The sequence below is a fragment of the Hypanus sabinus genome, chromosome 4 (genome assembly GCF_030144855.1).
Source record: "Hypanus sabinus isolate sHypSab1 chromosome 4, sHypSab1.hap1, whole genome shotgun sequence".
NCBI classification, from domain to species: Eukaryota; Metazoa; Chordata; class Chondrichthyes; order Myliobatiformes; family Dasyatidae; genus Hypanus; species Hypanus sabinus.
The window spans coordinates 185,766,481-185,788,393 of record NC_082709.1 but is presented as its reverse complement, the minus strand read 5'-3'; the positions used below and the strand labels follow the sequence as shown (position 1 = coordinate 185,788,393).

Below are 21,913 nucleotides of genomic sequence, written 5' to 3'. Positions count from 1 at the left end.
CACCAGTGGAGACTTCCTCTCCATGTCCACTGTACCCAGGCCGTTGTTTAAACACCAGCGAGTACAAGCACAGAGCCATCAAAAGCTCTTCATATATTAACCCTTTCCAGATCTTATTTATTTCATTGAAGGCATCAGTCTTCAGTGGAGAGAAGCCAGTCCCATCCAACGTTGCCTCACAGAGCAACCTACCTATTCCAGTAAACATTCCCTGAAATGCTCCCAGTACATTAAAATAGGGAGACCAATACTGAACACAGTGGACATTTCACTCCAATGCTCCTTTAGCTTATAAACTCCAAATCAGAATCAGACTCAGGTTTATTATCACTCACATATGCTGTGAAATGTGTTGTTTTATAGCCGTGCAATACATTAAAAATAACAAATTACTGTAAGAAATATACATATATTAATAATACAATAATGTATTAATAATATATTAACATAAAATAATATAATGAGTTAATATAATAATTTGTTGCTTTTAATAACATTATATAATAATATATTATTTATATCAATGCATCATTATGCCACTATATTAAATAGTTGTAGTATTTTTACACATATATACATGTAAATTAAATAAGTAGTGCAAAAAGTAATAAGGTAGAATTGATGGATTCATGCACCATTCAGAAATTGAATGGTGGAGGGGATAAATCTGTTCCTAAAACACTGAGTGTGCATCTTCATGCTCCTGTAACTCCTCCTTGAAGGTAATCATTGATGAAAGTATGTCCTGGGTTGTGAGGATCCTCCATCAAAACGCCCATCGTGATGAACCACTTTTAATTCTGTTCATCTCTGTTGGAGTTGGCTATCGAGTTAGGCATTGGGGAATAAAGAATATTCAGCCTCTCTTGCCAAGAGACAGTATGGACTTGATGGGCTGAGTGGCCCCCTCCTGTTCAGGATTGATCCACGTTTCAACATTACATCTTGCCAGTTGCTGATTACAGGCAGTGAAGGAATGTCTTCAGTAGGGAATGAAAGGACAGTTGTAGATTGAACGGGCGGCAGTACAATGTCCCTGAACCACCCGATAACTTGTTCTTCATTCCCTAACTTGGCTCAGAGTCATCTAGCCGTTAACGCAACATCCTGTGTGGGAGATGGTGTGCATTCTTTGCCTGCTCTGTTTCCAACTTTAGAACATTGAAACAACCTCACCTTGAAAAGTTCTGAGATTCACTTCCTGATAGAAGTTAATTGAATTACGAGAGGCCTAGATCTAGTAGGCGGTCAGAATTGATTTCTAACCATAGAAACGGCAAGTACCAGAGGGCATGCACTTAAATTGAGAGTGGAAAAGTTCAAAGGAGATGTGAGGGCCACGAGAGTGAGGGGTAACTGGAATATGCTAGCTGGGGTAGTGATGTTAGAAGATACATTAGTGGGGCTTAAGAGGCTGCTTGATAAAAGCAATGTAATAAAATGTACTGTCGCTGACTCACACATGAAATTTGTTTTGTGGCAGCAAAGAAGTACAAAACTAAAAATTATCGTAACTTACAAAATATCTCACAGAAAAGGAAGACACCTGAACATGCAGGGAATGGAGGAATGTGGACCTCGAGTGATTTCATTCGGCATCGTTTTCGGCAAAGTAGTTCACAGGGACTGTACCTGCTCGGTGTCCTGTGATCCAAATGCATATTCTTCTCAATTTACCCAGACAAGCGACCTGCCCACCAACCCAGCAATGAACTCAAGATGAGGGCCATCGATTAGAGACTCACTGTGTCCAACAATGATCTCACTGCGACCAACAATGATCTCACTGCGACCAATAATGATCTCACTGTGTTCAACAAAACTTCAGAGCACCCAACATGACCTCACTGAAACCAATAACGACCTCACTTTGCCCAATTACCTCACTACACCCAATAAGGACCTCACCCATGACCAACAATATCTCACTGGGCCAACAATGACCTCGCCGTGCCCAAAAGCTACCTCACTATTCAGCTTCAAGCACTACATAAATTGAAAGGAAACAGCAAAATGTAGAGTCACAACTTACTGTCCAGTGAAGCTGGATGGAGGATGAGGAGAGGGTGATGGGATTGTGGAGATGGACAACCACTTCGCCGAGCTCCCGCTGTACCTGCTTGTGGTCCACTCCCTGGCCAGTTGGAGGAACATCTGCAGAAAATAAACAACTTAACATTCAGTACCAGTCAAAGTACAACACCCCCAACAGAGCTCTCATCTTCAGCACCCAGCCATCACACACCCAGCAGACAGACAGTCCTACTTGATGTCATAGCTGAACTGTCTCTATGGCCAGGGACAGTTAGATATAGAGTGAAGCTCCCTCCACACTGTCCCATCACACACTCCCAGGGCACGGACAGTCAGATACAGAGTGAAGCTCCCTCCACACTGTCCCATCACACACGCCCAGGGCAGGGACAGTCAGATGCACAGTGAAGCTCCCTCTACATTGTCCCATCACACACTCCCAGGGCAGGGACAGTTAATACAGAGTGAAGCTCCCTCTACACTGTCCCATCACACACTCCCAGGGCAGGGACAGTTAGACACAGAGTGAAGCTCCCTCTACAGTGTCCCATCACACACTCACAGGGCAGGGACAGTTAGACACAGAGTGAAGCTTCCTCTACACTGTCCCATCACACACTCCCAGGGCAGGGACAGTTAGATACAGAGTGAAGCTCCCTCTACACTGTCCCATCACACACTCCCAGGGCAGGGACAGTTAGATACAGAGTGAAGCTCCCTCTACACTGTCCCATCACACACTTCCAGGGCAGGGACAGTCAGATACAGTGAAGCTCCCTCTACACTGTCCCATCACACACTCCCAGGACAGGGACAGTTAGATACAGAGGGAAGCTCCCTCTACACTGTCTCATCACACACTCCCAGGGCAGGGACAGTTAGACACAGAGTGAAGCTCCCTCTACAGTGTCCCATCACACACTCCCGGGGCAGGGACAGTCAGATACAGAGTGAAGCTTCCTCTACACTGTCCCATCACACACTGCCAGGGCAGGGACAGTCAGACACAGAGTGAAGCTTCCTCTACACTGTCACATCACACACTCCCAGGACAGGGACAGTCAGACACAGAGTGAAGCTTCCTCTACACTGTCCCATCACGCACTCCCAGGGCAGGGACAGTCAGATACAGAGTGAAGCTCCCTCTACACTGTCCCATCACACACTCCCAGGACAGGGACAGTCAGATACAGAGTGAAGCTCCCTCTACACTGTCCCATCACACACTTCCAGGGCAGGGACAGTTAGACACAGAGTGAAGCTCCCTCTACACTGTCTCAACATGCACTCCCCATGGCAAGACACCACACATTAGATAGAGAATGAAGGTCTCTCTACAAACACTCTCATGAATGCAAACCACATTGCTTTTTGCAGTCCTTGTTCTTACCTTGTGTTTTGACGGGGTCCGAGATTGGACTGGGATCGCTGATACCATAGGCATTGACAGCACGGATGAGAAATAGGTAGACAGCGTTTGATCTCAGGCTCTTGACGGAGTAGGTTTCAGCCTTCACCCGCTCTGCCACAGTTCGCCAACTGCTCCCCGCAGCGTGGCTGTGAGAGGTAACCACAAGGACTGAGTGAGACCACAGAACATTGCGAGAACCCAAACACTGAAACAACCTCCCTCAAACCGCTTGACTACGGAAGTGTGCAGTGTGCTGGCCTTCACTAGGCAGTGAATTGAGTTCAAGAGTCATGAGGTAATATTGCAGATCTATAACAGCCTGGTTAGAGCACACTTGGATTGCTGGGTTCAATTCTGGTTTCATTATAGGAATGAAGTAGAGTTTCAGAGTTAGTGCAGAGGAGATTTATCTGGAAACTGCCTGGATTGGAGATCATGTCTTATGAAGATAGGTTGAGGGTGCTAAGGCTTTTCTCTTTGGAGTGACGGAGTATGAGAGGTGACTTGATAGAGGTGTACAAGATGGTAAGATGCATAGATCAAGTGGACAGCCAGAGACTTTTTCCCAGGATTTAAATAGCTAGTATAGGGGCACATGATTTTAAGGTGATTGGAGGAAAGAACTGTCAGGGGGAATGTCAGAAGTAAGTTGTTTTTACACGGAGAGTGCTGAGTGTATGGAACACAGTAAAAGGGGTGGTGGTAGTATAGATGAGGGACATTTAACCAACCCTCAGATAGGCACAGACGGTGTGCTCCACTTGGGCTGGCGTGGCTCAGCCCTTGGGCAGGAGTTGGTGCTACCCCCACACCCCACCCCAGTGTTTGCTCAGCAGAAGACAAGCTCTGTTGTGGTTGTTTGCAGATTTCTGCAGTGTTGGATAGCTTCAAGCCTCTCTTTCAAAAGCTGTGCGCCAGCTAATAAAATACTTTGAACTCTCCAATCCAGGCGCTGGGCTCACTTGTTTGATCCTTTCACCTTCCTGCACATGCATTCCATACACCGCTGACAGACAATGGCAACAGTCAGGTTCAGGAACCGTTATTACCTGAGAATGTCAGGCTCCTGAACCAGTGGGGACAACTTCACTCAGCTCAACTCTGAACTGATTCTACGACCTACGGGACTCTATAACTGATGCTCTCTGTGGTATTTATTTATTTGCTCTCTTCGTTTGCATATTGGTTGTTCATCAGTTTTTATGTATATTTTAAATCAATTCTATTATATTTCTTTATCGCCTGCAAGAAAGTAAGTCTTGAGGTAGCGTATGGTAACATACGTGTAGTTTGATCGCACAAACAAGAGAAAATCTGCAGATGCTGGAAATCCAAGCAACACATTAAAAAGTGCTGGAGGAGCTCAGCAGGCCAGGCACCGTCTATGGAAATATACATACAGTTGAAATTTCAGGCCGAGACCCTTCAGCTGGCGTAAAAAGAAGAGGTCAGAGTAAGAGAGGAGGAAAAAACACAAGGTAATAGGTGAAACCTACAGGGGGGGAGGGTGAAGTAAAGAGCTGGGAAGTTGATTGGTGAGAGAGATACAGGGCTGGAGAAGGGGGAATCTAATAGGAGAGGACAGAAGGCCATGGAAAAAACGGGAGGAGGAGTAGCACCAGATGGAGGTGATCAGCGTACAAGGAGATCAGGTGAGAGAGGGAAATGGGAATGGGGACTGGTGGGAGGGATTTGAGAAATCGGTGTTCATGCCATCGAGTTGGATGCTACCTAGATAAGGTTTTGCTCTTCCAAGCTCAGTTGAGCCTCACTGGGTCCAGTCATCAACTGACATGCCAAAAGGGAATGGGAAGTAGAATTGAAATGGATGGCCACTGGGAGATCCAGCTTTTTCTGGTGGATGGAGCATAGGTGCTCGGCAAAGTGGTTTCCCAATCGACATTGAGTCTCACTGATATACAGGAGGCCACACTGGTAGTTTGATGGTTAAATTTATCACCATAAGACATAGGAGCAGCATTAGGCCATTCAACCCATCAAGCCTGCTCTGCTATTTGATCGTGGCTGATTTATTATCCCTCTCAAACCCATTCTCCTGCCTTCTCCCCATATCCTGACTAATCGAGAACCTCTCAACCAATGCTTTAAATTTTACTTTGACCTTTGACCCACAATTAGCATTCGCTCCTTACCAAGGCTGCTCGAAAGCTTCCAATCTCATTCACCATGAAGGACGAAGCTAGCAGATAAATGGGGACACCGTCACATGCAGATTCCCTGCCCAATCCAACACTGTCTGTGGTCTCAGAAATTTAACATCATTGCTTTGTCACGGATGGGTCTGACTCACAGGACCTCCTCTCCTCCAACACCGTCTGAGCTGGCTCAAGGAGGCCAGGCTGCATCTCATAAATAGTTCAATCGGAGCAAATGTGAGGCGCTTCATGTTGGGAGGTGACATTGAGTGGAAAAGTACAGAGCTAATGGCAGAAGCCTTCACAGTACTGATGTACAGAGACAGCGATCTTGGCATCTAAGTTCAGAGCTCCCAGCAACTGGTCAGCGGAAATGACTAATACAAGGGGGAATCTTTTCGAGGTGTTTGGAGGAAAGTGTAAGGGGGGTGTCAGAGAGTCGTGGTTGTGTGGAGTGCCCTGCCACAGACGGTAGTCAGAGGCAGATACACCAGAGCAGAGGTTCCCAACCCATTTCAAGCCATGAACCCCTACCAGTAACTGAGGACTCTCTGGAACACAGGGTGGGAACCACAGAATTAGGGATATTTAAGAGACTCTTTGTTTGACACACGGATGACAGCACAGTAGAGGGCCTTGTAGGAGGGAAGGGTTAGATTGATCTGACAGTAGGCTGAAAGGGTGGCATAACTTTGTGAGCTGAGGTGTTTCTACCGTGCTGTAATGGTCTATGTTATATGTTCTATAAGCAAGTAGACAGGGTGGTGAGAAGACGTGGCACGCTGCCTTCATTGGTTAGGCATAGAATGAGAATCAGGTTTATAATTACTGGGGTTGAGAGGGTTAATAAATCAGCCATGCTGCTCCTATGATCATGATCTTATGGTCTTATTGACATATATCATGAAACTTGCAGGTTTGTAGCTGCAGGATAGTGTCATGCGTAAAAAGATACCACGTTATCATCAGAAATGTATAAAAAATAAATAAATAGCGCAAAATGAGAGCAAAATAGGGAGCAAGTGTTGACGGGTTCATTGTCTGTTTAGAAATCTGATGGCAGAGGGGACTATGCTGTTCGTAAAACATTGAGTGTGGGTCTTTAGGCTCCTGTGCCTCCTCCCTGATGGCAGTAAAGCGAATATGTTGCAAATACACAAAACTTTGGTTGGGTTACACTTCAGACCACAAGACATAGAAACAGAGTTAGGCCCATCGAGTCTGCTTCACCATTTCATATTTACCCTCTCAATCTGCTTCTCCTGCCTTCTCCCCATAACCTTTGACACTCTTGACGAATCAAGAAGCCATCAAAGTCCACTTTGAATATACCCAATGACTTGTCTCCCAGTGTCATCCATGACAATGAATTCCACATATTCACCACCCTTTGGCTAAAGAAATTCATCATCATCTCTGTTCTAAATGGGCGTCCCTCTATTCTGAGGGTGAATATTCAATAACTGGAGCATTGCATGGGGGTTTTGGTTACTCCAATGCAGAGGATTTGGATACTTTAGAGAGGGTACCGAAGAGGTTTAGATTAGAGGGCATGATCTATCAGGAGAGTCTGGACAATCTGGGGTTGTATTCTCTGGAGCATCGGAAGCTGAGGGGAGACCTTAAAGAGGTTTACAAAATTATCAGAGAATAGATACAGGAGAGATAGAGGCAGTCAAAAATTTTTCTTGCAGAATGGAAATGTCACAAACTAGCGGGCATGCACTCTAAGGTGAGGGGAAAAGTTAAAAGTAGATGTGCAGGGTCAGTTTTTTTTTCACAAAGAGTGTTGCATGCCTGGAAAGTACTGCTAGAGGGGGCAGTGAAAGTGGATATAATAGAATCTGAATCAGATTTATTACCACTGACGTAAGCCATGACATTTGCTGTTTTGCACCAGCAATACGGTGTAATGTGTAAAAAATTACTGTAAGTTATGAAAAGGCACTCCCCAGCGTGCTTCCTTCCCCTCCCCCCACCTCTTTATTCTGGTATCTCCCCTTTCCTTCTCAGTCCTGAAGAAAGGTCTCGGCCGTATCCAGAGTGGCTGCCTGGCCTGTTGAGTTCCTCCAGCACTTTGCGTGTGTTGCTGTATGACAAAATAGGTTGTGTGAAAAGACAGCAAATCGTGAGTGAAGTAATGTTCATGCACCATGCAGAAATCTGATGGCTGAGAGGGAAAAGTTATGTGTTTAAGGAGCTCCTACATACAAAAGTACAAGGAAAGGTGGGATGTGGATCATGTGCAAGCCGAAGAGATTTAGTTTAATTTGGCATCAATTTTAGCCAGACATTGTGGGCCGAAAAGTCTCTTTCTGTGCTGTACTGTCTGACATTTTGTGCTTTAAATAATTAAAAACATCATGAAGAACATTTGTTGTCAAATGAATGACACTTGACCCGTGACCAACACAGGACTATGGTCACACGGGATGCTGGAGAAGGGGAAGGGCTTCCATTATCAGTACAACTCTGCAGCAATAGTAGGCAGCACCTTCTAGACAGGCAGTGAAACACGATGGCAAATCTGAGGTGAAACTGACCTGAAGGCCTCGATGACGTAGGAGGTAGGGGTGGCTCCCACCTTCAGGTTTGGTTGCCACATCAATGTGACCCCATTTTTGCTGACGTCCGTTACTTCCGGCTTGGAGGGCATGCCAGGGATTAGATTGGGATCCGGCAGTCGGAGAGGTGGAACTGGCACCCCAAACTCTGAGACAAAGGGAAGGGTAAAAGTAACATGAACAAACACCTCCATTTACATAGCTCCTTTTTTTATGAAATAAAGAACTTCAGAGGTGCTAAGCAGGACATTTATTGGACAAGATTAGAGTTATCAAACATGAAACCTTCTGGCCCATGATGTAAACCTACTCTAACCCTTCCTTCACAAATAGCTCTCCATTTTTCTATTATTCTTATTCCTACCAAAGAGTCCCTTAAATACCAGTAATATGTCTGCCTCCACCACCACCCATGACAACATATTCCATGCACCCACTACTCTCTATGCAAAAGAAAACATACAGTCTAAATCAAAAGTCTTAGGCACATATACAGCTGTGTGTGTGTATATATATATATATATATATATATATATATATGTTTGTATCTACACACACACACACACACACACACACACACTCACTCAAAGCTGTTGTGCAGGTTGACTCTGTGGTTAAGGAGGCATACGGGGCATTTGCCTTCATCAATCATGGAATTGAGTTTTAAGAGCCGAGAGGTAATGTTGCAGCTATATAGGACCCTGGTCAGACCCCACTTGGAGTACTGTGCTCAGTTCTGGTCGCCTCACTATAGGAAGGACGTGGAAACCATAGAAAGGGAGCAGAGGAGATTTACAAGGATGTTGCCTGGATTGGGGAGCATGTCTTATGAGAATAGGTTGAGTGAACTGGGCCTTTTCTCCTTGGAGCGACAGAGGGTGAGAGGTGACCTGACAGAGGTGTACAAGATAAAGAGAGGCATTGATTGTGTGAATAGTCAGAGGCTTTTTCCCAGGGCTGAAATGGGTAACACGAGAGGGCATAGTTTTAAGGTACTTGGAAGTAGGTACAGAGGAGATGTCAGGGGTAAGTTTTTTATGCAGAGAGTGGTGAGTGCGTGGAATGGGCTGCTGGCAACGGTAGTGGAGGTGGATACAATAGGGTCTTTTAAAAGATTCCTGGACAGGTAAATGGAACCTGGAAAAATGAGGGCTATGGGTAACCCTAGGTAATTTCTAAGGTAGGGACATGTTCGGCACAACTTTGTATCATGTGGGGCAGACAGCAAGTTTATAAATCTAGTGGAGGCAAAAGATGTCGGAAGTGGCGAGGTTGGAGCATCGGGGAGGGGTGTGGGACAGGTGATGGAAGGATTGTCTGGGGCATTGGGTGGTGCAGGTGCAGACACACCCAGCCCTGAGACACCAGGCAAGATCATTTGATTCCAAGCAATTAGTTGATTGAGCATTAATGAATGGCTGTCTGGTGCTCCTTGCTCCCTCCCCTCTCCCTTCCCCTTTTCCCAACCCTTATTCCCCTCCCCCGCCCCCTTCTCACTCTCAGTCCACAATAGAGACCCATATTAGAATCAGGTCTATCATCACTCACATATGTCATGAAATTTGTTTTTTGCTTACAGCAGCAGTACAGTGCAATACATAAAGTTACTACAGTTCAGTGCAAAAGTCATTGTCTCCCCGGCTATAAATACATGCCCAAGACTTTTGCACAGAATTATACCTCTAATATCCCCAATTCACTTTCCTTCAATCACCTTAAAGTTGTGCCCTTGTACTTGGCATTTTCACCCGGGAAAAATATCTTTTTGTCCACTCGTTCTAAGCCTCTGATCATCTTGTACACCTCTATAAAGTCGCTTAGCTCCAAACAGAAAAGCCCTGGTTCACTCAATCTTTCTTATGTGTTTTAAATGAAAAGGATTTTTAAATCCTCACTTTGTCGAAAGAATGATAGTAATCTGTCTCTGAATCAGCTGCTTTTCTCAGTCTCTGCACAACGTCATAGAAATCTGATACGGTAAATTGATCTCCGCAATGGAGAATTAGCTGTCCATGGGATAATGTATTTCCTTCACGCAGAGTGAAAGAAGATGGGAAACTATGCAAGGGTTCGAAGAAATAGAAAATGTGGAAGGGCAATGCATCAAGTTATCCCAAGCTAATAGCTATGAAACCGGCCATCAAATATCATGGCTTAACATGGATCGTAACACAGAGCAGTTATGTTTCATGGCCTCTTTCTCAGCCGTTTGCTTGGTCTAACGAGACCATGTCAGATGTGTCATCAGGAGTCTGAAGACCTGCACTCAACGATTTAGGAACAGCTTCTTCTACTCCATCATCACATATCTGACTGATCCATGAATACTATCTCACTATTTATTTACTTTTTGTCATGTAGAGTAATTTGTATGATTTTACATTGTATTGCTGCCACAAAACAAATCTGATGAAATAGAATGAAGAACATAGAACACTATAGTACAGGCCATTGGGCCAACAACACTGAGCCGAGCTTTTAACCTACTCTCGGATCAGATTAATTAACCCACCCCTCCTACATTACCCTCCATTTATTTTTATTATCCTTGTGACTATGAAAGTTTCTTAAATGTCATTAATGTATCTGCCTGTACCAGCACACCTGGCAGGGCGTGCCCAACACCCACCATTTTGTATAAAGAACTTCCTCCCCCCTTACAATCACCTAAAAGTTATGCCCTCACGTATTAGCCATTTCTACCCTGGCATAAAGACATCTCCAAATATGACGAAGTGTGAACATAGGCAAGATGCCACACAGAGCACACGAGTAGGAGAGCACTAAAGAAAACATTCAGTGTAACTCCTATGCAGCAGAAGATTGGAAAATACACGAGACTTAGAAGAAATAGAAGATATGGCGGGACATTGTGCCAAGTTACTATCTCAGAAAGAGACCACTGAGCAGCACAGCTTTGTGGGGATTGTGACCTTGGTGTCTGCTGTCTCAGCTGTTTGCTTTAATGCAACGTCAAATGATGACCATCAAGGAAGTACAGCAGCCTGAAGACACATACTCAATACTTCCCCTCTGCCATCAGAATTTCCACTGCTCCATAAAACCATGAACACGACCTCACTATTCCTCTTTCTAACTATTTCCTCATGTTTTGTAAGATGTGGTACTTTTTGTCTTGCACCGTACTGCTGCTGCAAAACAACAAATTTCACAACGTACCGTACGTCAGATTATTACTCCACAGGGACCAATCATGAAACTCACTCTGGAAGGTTGTCATGGGTTAACATCCGATTGGAGATGGACGAGAATTTATAAACTTCTGCAAAGTTGTAAACGGATTTCCACTCTGTATCTGACTGTCCCTGTCCTGGGAGTGTGTGATGGGACAGTGTAGAGGGAGTTTCACTCTGTATCTAACTGTCCCTGTCCTGGGAGTGTGTGATGGGACAGTGTAGAGGGAGCTTCACTCTGTATCTGACTGTCCCTGCCCTGGGAGTGTGTGATGGGACAGTGTAGAGGGAGTTTCACTCTGTATCTAACTGTCCCTGCCCTGGGAGTGTGTGACGGGACAGTGTAGAGGGAGCTTCACTCTGTATCTTTTTTTTTTATTACAAAATCCTTTATTACAAATTTCGGTGCTATACAATATATACAAAACAGTGGCAAACACAATTACTGCACTACAAATAGACAATAGACATTACACCAGAATGTTGCCATCCCTATCCACGATGGCATTTACACCCCGCGGAGCCCAACGGTCTCGAAACTCCTCCAAGGCCGCTATGGACTGCGCGTGTTCTTTTTCAATAGTTACCCGGGCACGAACATACCCCCTAAACATTGCCAGGCAGTCTGCCCGGAGAGATCCTCCCGCCACCCGTTTCCAAGACCCTCGGATGGCGGATTTCGCCAGCCCCAGGAGCAAGTTGACTAGGACATCCTCATCCCTCCGTGCCCCCTTCCTTACTGGATGACCATATATAAACAGGGTGGGACTAAAATGCAGCCAGAAGGCGAGAATTACTGTCCCTGCCCTGGGAGTGTGTGATGGGACAGTGTAGAGGGAGCTTCACTCTGTATCTGACTGTCCCTGCCCTGGGAGTGTGTGATGGGACAGTGTAGAGGGAGTTTCACTCTGTATCCAACTGTCCCTGTCCTGGGAGTGTGTGATGGGACAGTGCAGAGGGAACTTCACTCTGTATTTGACTGTCCCTCTCCTGGGAGTGTGTGATGGGACAGTGTAGAGGGAACTTCACTCTGTATCTGACTGTCCCTGCCCTGGGAGTGTGTGATGGGACAGTGTAGAGGGAGCTTCACTCTGCATCTGACTGTCCCTGCCCTGGGAGTGTGTGATGGGACAGTGTAGAGGGAGTTTCACTCTGTATCCAACTGTCCCTGCCCTGGGAGTGTGTGATGGGACAGTGTAGAGGGAGTTTCACTCTGTATCCAACTGTCCCTGTCCTGGGAGTGTGTGATGGGACAGTGCAGAGGGAGCTTCACTCTGTATCTGACTGTCCCTGTCCTGGGAGTGTGTGATGGGACAGTGCAGAGGGAGCTTCACTCTGTATCTGACTGTCCCTGTCCTGGGAGTGTGTGATGGGACAGTGCAGAGGGAGCTTCACTCTGCATCTGACTGTCCCTGCCCTGGGAGTGTGTGATGGGACAGTGTAGAGGGAGTTTCACTCTGTATCCAACTGTCCCTGTCCTGGGAGTGTGTGATGGGACAGTGCAGAGGGAACTTCACTCTGTATTTGACTGTCCCTCTCCTGGGAGTGTGTGATGGGACAGTGTAGAGGGAACTTCACTCTGTATCTGACTGTCCCTGCCCTGGGAGTGTGTGATGGGACAGTGTAGAGGGAGCTTCACTCTGCATCTGACTGTCCCTGCCCTGGGAGTGTGTGATGGGACAGTGTAGAGGGAGTTTCACTCTGTATCCAACTGTCCCTGCCCTGGGAGTGTGTGATGGGACAGTGTAGAGGGAGTTTCACTCTGTATCCAACTGTCCCTGTCCTGGGAGTGTGTGATGGGACAGTGCAGAGGGAGCTTCACTCTGTATCTGACTGTCCCTGTCCTGGGAGTGTGTGATGGGACAGTGCAGAGGGAGCTTCACTCTGTATCTGACTGTCCCTGTCCTGGGAGTGTGTGATGGGACAGTGCAGAGGGAGCTTCACTCTGTATCTGACTGTCCCTGCCCTGGGAGTGTGTGATGGGACACCGTAGATGAGCAATGCTCTGGATCTAGCACTTGCTGAAGATACTTTTCCTGAAACATGGAAGGGTTATATTCCCACCCCCGGTTGCTGTCTACTTGATCTGCAGGAAGATGTGGTATTTCAGAGTGAGAGGAGACTCTTTACCTTGAACTTCAAGGCGTGCACTCCAGGAAGCTTCACCACTTGGTGTCGATACGATGCAGGTGTAGATACCTGAATCACCCAGCTGTAGGGACAGAAGATAAAGATTACCTTTACTTTTCAGATGTACATCAATACATCAAAACAATCACTGAGATGCATTGTTTGTGTTAATGACCAACCCAGGGCAAGGATATGTTGGGGCAGCCTGTAAGTGTCACCATGTTTCTGGTGGCAAAACAGCATGCCCACAACTTACTAATCTAACCGATACGCCTTTGAGAACTGGAGAAACCCGCGTGGTGACAGGGAGAACTCTTTACTGATTGCAGCGGGAATTAAGCTCAAGTTGGTGGTACTGTAATGCATTATGCTGGCCGCTATGCTACCTTACCTTCCCAAAGGAAAAATCAGATCAAAAGTCAACTGAGATTAACAGTCTGAAGTTATGGACTGTGCTTTAAGTTTAATCGTTAACCCTTAGCTCACCCAGCTCTATCACGGGCACTAGACTCCCCACCATCAGCTCAAGAAAGTACCATCACCATCCAAAACATAACCTCTACTCATTACTACCATCAGGGAGGAGGTACAAGGGCCTGAAGACCCAAATTCAATGTTAAGGAATAGCTTCCTCCTCTCTGTTGTCAGATTTTTGAATGGTCTTTGAACCCATGAATGCTACTTCACTATTCCTCTATGCACTGTCCATCTCTTTCTCTCTCTCTCTCTCTCTCTCTTTTATATATATATATATATATATAACCATTTATTTATCTATCTATTGCAAGTTCAGTATTTGTTATGCACTACACTGTACTGCCACCGTAAAACAACACATTTCACGACAGCATTAATAAACCTGATTCTGGTTCAATGGGGAGGAAGTGGTTCTTTCGACCAGAGGTCTGTTAACCAGAATTTCAGGTAGTTCTCAGCTCCCAGTGCCCTCTTTCACTCACACACAATCGGCTGTCTGCCTTGTGCTCTTTCCCTTTGTTCAACACTCCCATCTCCTTCCCCAATGGAAGGCTTTCCCCACTGAGTTATCTTCATGTACTGATGTAATAATCCACATGGATGGCATCACAAACAGCTTCTCGCTGTGCTTTTGCTGTTCCAATTCCAAAGTCAGAAACTGTACAGGAAACAGGAGCAGGAGGTTGTCCGTAGGTCCTCTGTACCTTCTTGTTTTTCCCTTGTTCTCTTGTGCACTGTTGTAATGATTTGATCTGTATTAACTGTATACAAGATAAATATTTCACCATATCTCACTACATGAGACAATAATAAGCAAACTTCAAGTCAAATTCCAATGTAATTTTTTTCTCAACTCCCATCCTTAACATGGATGAGGCAGCTTCATGCTATGAGAAATCATGACTCAGCCCGTATACTAGGAAAATGCAAACCTTTCATAATTTTGAGCGTCACCTGAACTGCCACGGACAATCGGTGCACATCACAGGCAACTAGGACTCCAGAGCCAATGAGATACCCTCACACAGAATGCCGCGTACCTTGGCATAGCGAATCTGCAGTGCCCCCATCTCTTGCTGCTTAATGCGTGAGTCATGGGTGGAGACCAAGACCCCATCCTTCCGCCACAGAATGGTGGGTGGGGGGGAGCCACTGGCCAGGCAACCGAGGGTAACTGTGCTGTCCACGGCAACCGTCTGATTGATGGGGCCCTGACGAATAACAGGTGGAGGCCGGTCCGAAATGACTGGAAGGAAATGATTTGAAGAAAGCTTTAACAAGTTGAATCAACTAAGACCAGAAGACGTGGGAACAGAATTAGACACAAGAGGTACTGCAGATGCTGTAAATCTAGAGCAACACACACAATGTGCTGGAGGAGCTCAGCAGATCAGGTAGCATCTGTGGATGGAAATAAAGAGTTAACGTTTTGTGCCGAGATCAGTCCTGGTGAAGGGTCTCAGTTTGAACTGATGACTATCTATTCCCGTCCATCGATGCCTGACCTGCTGAGCTCCTCCAGCACATTGTGTGTACTGGAATGGAATTAGGCCATTTGGCCCATTGAGCTTGCTCTGCCATTCCATCATGGCTGACTTATTATCCCTCCCAAACCCATTCTCCTTCCTTCTCCATGTAACCTTTGATGCTCCGACGAAACAAGAAATCTTTAGTATTCAAAAGCAACACTCACAATTACCTCCAGTGGTCCCACCAACAATGCCACTCCTCAGCCAGAAGACAGCCCTGCAAGTCTGTCCCGTTGCGGACTTTGCGAACCTTCATTTGGGCAATATTAGTAATTAATCCAACCCTTCCCTTCTATGCAGCCCATACCCTCCATTTATCTGACATTCGTGTGCTGATCTAAGAGTCTCTGAAATGCCCCAGCCTCTGCCACAGTCCCTGGCAGTGAATTCCAGGCACCCACCACCCTCTGTGTAAAAAAACCTGTCTCCTGCATACTTCCCTCCACTCACTTTGAACAGCTGTCCTCCAGGACATTGCTGGGAAATGCCTGGGAAAACGGGCCTGGCTGTCTATTCCATCTCCCATAATCCTACACATTCAGTTTTAATTTTTTTTTATAAATGACACAAATAGCAATGTCAAACAGCTGTTGCACAGACATGCCTGTAATTACTGGACTAATTGTTACTGGTACATCCCAGTTTGGAGTAAATGTAAACAGATGTGGAAGAATCTACCCGCACACTGACTTAACAATGAACAGGCACACAGCTGTTGTTCACCTGGAACCAATAAAGAGCAGCAGGACAAAATTATTCAGGCTTACCTGCCTGATGAGCACTGCGTTGATCAGTCAAAGTTGGTAAGAGTCAAGCCTACGTGCAGCGGACAGCAGAACAGCACACAAACTGCTGGAGCAGGGGTTCCCAATCTTTTCTTCACGCCATGGACCCTTATCATTAACTAAGAGGTCTGTGGACACCAGGTTGGGAACCCAGGTGGAACTCAGCAGGGTGGGAAGCATCTGTGGAGGGAAGTGGTCATTTGACATCTTGGGTCAAGTCTCTTCCTGTGGACTTCACTTGTCCCAAAACTTTGACTGTCCATTTTTCTCCACAGATGCCTCCTGACCCATCGAGTTCCTCCAGTGTTTTGTGTGTGACCCTGGATTCCAGCACCTGCAGTGTCTTGAACCAGCTGGTACAATCCTAATCACTGCAGTTTAGCAACACCAGGACCACTTTGAACACCTTGCACAAAAACGGACACTTTATTTTAAATTCTAGTTTTGTTCTCTCTTGTAAAAACTGCTCAATTTATGCATTTCTTGTGAATGCTGTGTACCTGAAGCCCCGTGCCTGTGATGCTGCTGCAGGTAAGTTCTTCATTGCACCTGTGTGCACGCACATGACAATAAACTTGACTTTGACTTTGCTGATTTCTAGGCAGCTGAAATCAGTTTGGCTGTACTTGTTAGGCTGCCCAGTGAAATTCAGTTAAATCAGGGATTCCCAACCTCTTTTATGCCATGAACCAACTGTGAACCAACTCCGGAGTTAAACTAATGGCATTTAGTCTTCAAGACCAATAGACACAGGAGCAGAATTAGCCATTCAGCCCATTGAGCCATTCCATCATGGCTGATTTATTATCCCTCTCAACCCCATTCTCTTGACTTCTCCCCGTAACCTTTGACCACCAGATTAATCAAGAACCCATCAACCTCCACCTTCTAGCTAGAGAAATTTTTCATCTCTGTTCTAAATGTACATCCGTCAATTTTGAGGCTGTGCTCTCTGATCCCAGACTCACCCGCTATAGAAAACATCCTCTCCACATCCACTCTAACCAGGCCTTTCAATATACAATTGGTTTCAAAGTGATACTCCCTCATTCTTCTAAACTCCAGCGAGTACAGCCCCAGAGCCATTAAATGCTCTTCATTCCTGGGATACCTCTTGTGAACCTCCTCTGCGATGCTAGCACATCTTTTCTTAGGTTAATGGACCCAAAACTGCTCACAACACTCCAAGTGTATTCTGACCTATGCCTTATAAAGCCTCAGCATTATATCCTTGCTTTTATATTCTAGTTCTCTTGAAATGAATGATAACATTGCATTTGCCTTCCTTACAACCATCTCAACCTGCAGGTTAATCTTTTGGGAATTCTACACAGGACTCCCAGTTTCCTTTGTTTTTTGAATTTTCTTCCCTTTTAAAAAGTCGTCTATGCTTTTATTCCTTCTACCAAGCGACATGACCATGTCCACTATATTGCATCTGCCAGTTCTTTGCTCATTCTCCCAATCTGTCCAAGTCCTTCCGCAGACTCCCTGCTTTCTCTACACTACCTGCCCTTCCACCTATTTTTGTATAATCCGCAAAGATTCTTGCATCTTCGAGAAACTTACTGAGTCTCTGATAAGAAGCACTACAGGTTTTCAAGAACCAATAGAGTCTCTGAGAATCTACCCTATCATGGAGCCATAAAGCTGTATAACACAGAAACAGGCCCTTTGGTCCAACACATATAAGCTGATTATCATGCATATCGATACTAATCCCACTTAGATCATAAGACAGAGGAGAAGAATTAGGCCATTTGGCCCATCAAGTATGCTCCACCTTTCGATTATAGCTCATTTATTTTCTCTCTCAGCCCCATTCGCCAGCCTTCTCCCCTTATACAGAGTCACAGACACATAGAAAAGTTGGCCCATCCAATCTGTACGCATCTATTTAAACTCCCTACTTCCATCGACGTGCTCTGAGACTGTAACCCTCCATACTCTCTACTCTTTATGTACCTAACCAAACTTCCTTTAAATTGAGCTCGCATGCACCACTTGCACTGGCAACTCATTCCTCACTCTCACCACCCTCTGAGTGAAGGAGTTTCCTCTCATGTTCCTCTTAAACATTTCACCTTTCTCCCTTAACCCACGTCCTCTAGTCCCACCCCTTCAGTGGAACAAGCCTGCTTGCATTTACCCTATATATACCCCTCATAATTTTGTATATCTCTATCAAATTTTCTCTCAATCTTCTATAAAGTTCTAACCTATTCAATCTTTCCTTATAATTCAGGTCTTCCAGACCCAGCAACATCCTTGTAAATTTCCTCGGTACTATTTCAAACATTATTTACATCTTTCCTGTAGGTAGGTGACCTTTCATGCTTTGACTAGTCAACATATTAACCTTCACTTTTAATATACTCAGTGACTTGGCCTCCACAGCTGTCTGTGGCAATGAATTCCACAAATTCACCAGCCTCTGGCTAAAGAAATTCCTCTTCATCTCTGTTCTAAAGGGACATCATTGTATTCTGCCGTTTCAACGTTAATTCAATATTCCCCTATACGCTGTTGATTCAAGAAACCAGCCCAGATGTCTTGTAAATGTTGTTAAGAGCAAACAATGAAATGCGTTGTTTGTACTCATGATCAACCGAGTATGTGCCACCATTTTAATTCCAACCTTCATTCCCATTCCCAGTCCATAGCCTCCTCTACTGCCATGATGAGGCCACTCTCAGGTTGGAGGAGCAACACCTCATATTTTGTCTGGGTAGCTTCCAAAATAACATCATGAACACTGATTTTCCCAACTTCCAATAATTTCAACCCCTCCCTCCTGCCCATCACCTCCTACATGGGTCCCTCCTCCCTCCCTTTCTCCTATGGTCCACACTCCTCTCCTATGAGTTCCTTCTGCCCCTTACATTTTTCACCCACCCTCTCACTTACTCACCTGGCTCACATATCACCTTCTAACTTGTATTTCTTCCTCTCCCCTCACTGTTTTCCAGCTCCTCATTCCTTTCCAGTCCTGATGAAGGCCCTTGGACTGAAATAACAACTCTTTCTTCCTCTCCATAGATGTTGAGCTCCTCCAGTGTTTTGTGTGTGTTCCCGTCACCACCACCTCCTCTTACAGCTCATTCCAGGCACCAATCAACTGTGTAAAAAATCTACCCTTCAGGTTCCCTTTAAACTTCCTCCCTCTAAACCTATGTCCTTTAGATTTTGTCACCTTACCACAGGAAACAATCTCTAGATATCTGCTTATGAATGCCTTTCCCAGTCCCTCTTCTTTAAACATGTCCCCTAGTCTTAGTCACCTCTTATCACAGAAAATAGACTCTACTAACCTACCTTTCACAATTTTATGAATCTCTTTTACGTCGCCTCTAAGCCTCCTTCCCTCCACGGCAAACTGACCCAGCCCAGCCAATCTCTGGCTCAGGCCAGATTCCTGTGAACCTTTTCAGCAAGCTTAATTGCATTCTACACAATCAGGAAAGCTCCATCAATGCCTCTACTTTCGGAGGAGGCTAAAGAGAGCTGGACTTTTCCATATCCATACTAACATCATTTCACAGATGTGCAACAGGGAGCATCCTAACACGCTGCATCACTGCACGGTACGGAAACTGTCCTGTGTGAGACAGGAAGGCTCTACAATGGTGGCCAAAACTGTCCAGCACATGACTGACACCAACCTACCCACCAGGAAAGGACCAATAACATTGTGAAGGATTCCATCCATCCTGCTCATGGACTGTTTGTTCCACTCCCATCAGGGAGGAGGCTATGTAGCATCTACACCAGGACCACCAGACTCAAAAACAGTTACTTCCCACAAGCAGTAAGGCTGATCAACACCTCCACCCACTAACCCACCCCTCCACACCCAACCACCACTACACCATCATTTCCTGACAAAGCCACCTTCTGTGTCTACTGTCACTTTATGGACATACAGTCATCTATGGATATGTCACTTTATGTATTTATATTTATTGTGCTTTTATCGTTATTATGTTCTTTACCTCACTGTGTTTGTTTTTTGTGCTGCATCAGATCTGGAGTAACAACTATTTCATTTTCCTTTATAATTGTGTCCTGGAAATGACATCAAATGTTCTTGAATGTTGAATCTCAAGCCTGCTGGTCCAGGGCTACACTGCTGTGAATCTTCTCTGCACCCTCTCTTGTGTAATCACAGCCTTCCTTTCAAGTCTGGCCTAACTGATGTTTCATGCATGTAATGTCCCAACTCTCAATGCCATGAAAGATGAAGGCAAGCATTTTTCTCCTCCCTATCTCTCTGTTCTACCACTCGCAGGAGACTACTCAGAGATGTTGACAGAAGTTGATGGACAGAGCTACAGGGAGAGTTTGAGCAGGCTGGGACTCATTCACTGGAGAGTAGGAGACTTGAGGGGCGATCTTATAGAAGTTTATAAAATCATAAGGAGAGCAGGTAAGGAGAATGTGCAGTTTTTTTTCTCCAACATTGGGGAACCAGAAACTACAGGGAATGAATTTAAGGTGAGAGGGGAATGATTGAATTGGAGCCTGAAGTTCTCCATTTTCACTCAGAGATTGCTCAGTATACAGAATAAATGGTTAAGGTAGAAACATTTTCAACATTTAAAACAGGAATCTACAGACCCCTTGGTTATGGTAGGGATTCATGGCATAAAAAGGGCTGGGAGCCCCTGATTAAAAATGTATCTGGATAGGGACATGGAGAGGAAAGATTTAGAGGAATTTGGGCAAACCACAGGCAAATGGGAGATGAGCATTATTGAGATGAAATAAGATGAATGTTGGCTTAATTTGTCATAGGTACATTGTAACACTGAAACAAGCAGTGAAATGTGTTGTTTGTATCAACGACCAAAACCGGCTGAATATGTGCTAGGAGGTGTCGCCAGCATAGTATGCCTGCCACTCACTGACCCTAAGGAACGTGGGAGAAAACCAGAGCAGCTGGAGGAAGCCAACACAGTCACGGGGAATACATAAAAACTCCTTCCAGACAGTGGGGGTAAATGAGCCCGACTGGTGTTGCTGTGAAGCGATACGTTATTTCCTACGCTACTGTGCTGCTGCTCAGGGACAGCCTTAGCTGGGGGTCTTGGTCAGCTGGCTACATGAGGCTGTAAGCCAGTTTAGTTAGTCACTGAGGTCCAGCACGGAATAGGTCCTCAAGTCCTTGGAGCCACGCTGCCCAACAACCCCCCAATTACACTCTAGACTAAATACGGGACAATTTACAATGACCAATTAACCTAGCAACTTGAACATCTTTGGAATGTGGGGAGAAACTGTTGCACCTGGAAGAAACCCACAGAGTCATGGGAAGAAGGCACAAACTGCTTACAGACTCCGCTGTGCTAACCACCATGCCCAGTTGTGGCTGAGAGGCTCTCCATCACAGAGCGCTGGACCTCGCCTGCATCTCTCCCATTAACCCTTAAATGCTTACTGTCTGTCACTTCCAGGAAGGCTTTGATGATGACGCTCCCGGCTACGTTGAGAGCCTGACAACTGTAGTAACCCACATCGGACCGCTGGACATTGGTGATGGTCAGGTCCCCCACCTGTGACACTGAAAACCTGCTGGAAGGTTCCGGAGGCTGATAGGAGAAGAGGAGGTTCTGAAAAGAGAAGGACACACAAGG

At 45.5% G+C, this 21,913-nt stretch overlaps 1 protein-coding gene across 4 annotated transcripts in view; it reads right to left on the bottom strand.

The window, feature by feature from the left end:
* The window catches only part of robo1 (roundabout, axon guidance receptor, homolog 1 (Drosophila)), a 342,597-nt gene that overhangs the window by 64,724 nt on the left and 255,960 nt on the right, over positions 1-21,913 (bottom strand). For all 4 annotated transcript variants that reach the window (XM_059968999.1, XM_059968997.1, XM_059968998.1 and 1 more), the window contains 6 exons: positions 21,718-21,889; positions 15,007-15,212; positions 13,490-13,571; positions 8,145-8,313; positions 3,425-3,591; positions 2,033-2,154 (listed from right to left, as the gene is read on the bottom strand). In XM_059968999.1, coding sequence (XP_059824982.1) covers positions 2,033-2,154; positions 3,425-3,591; positions 8,145-8,313; positions 13,490-13,571; positions 15,007-15,212; positions 21,718-21,889 — 918 coding nt within the window. The remainder of the gene's footprint in view (positions 1-2,032; positions 2,155-3,424; positions 3,592-8,144; positions 8,314-13,489; positions 13,572-15,006; positions 15,213-21,717; positions 21,890-21,913) is intronic.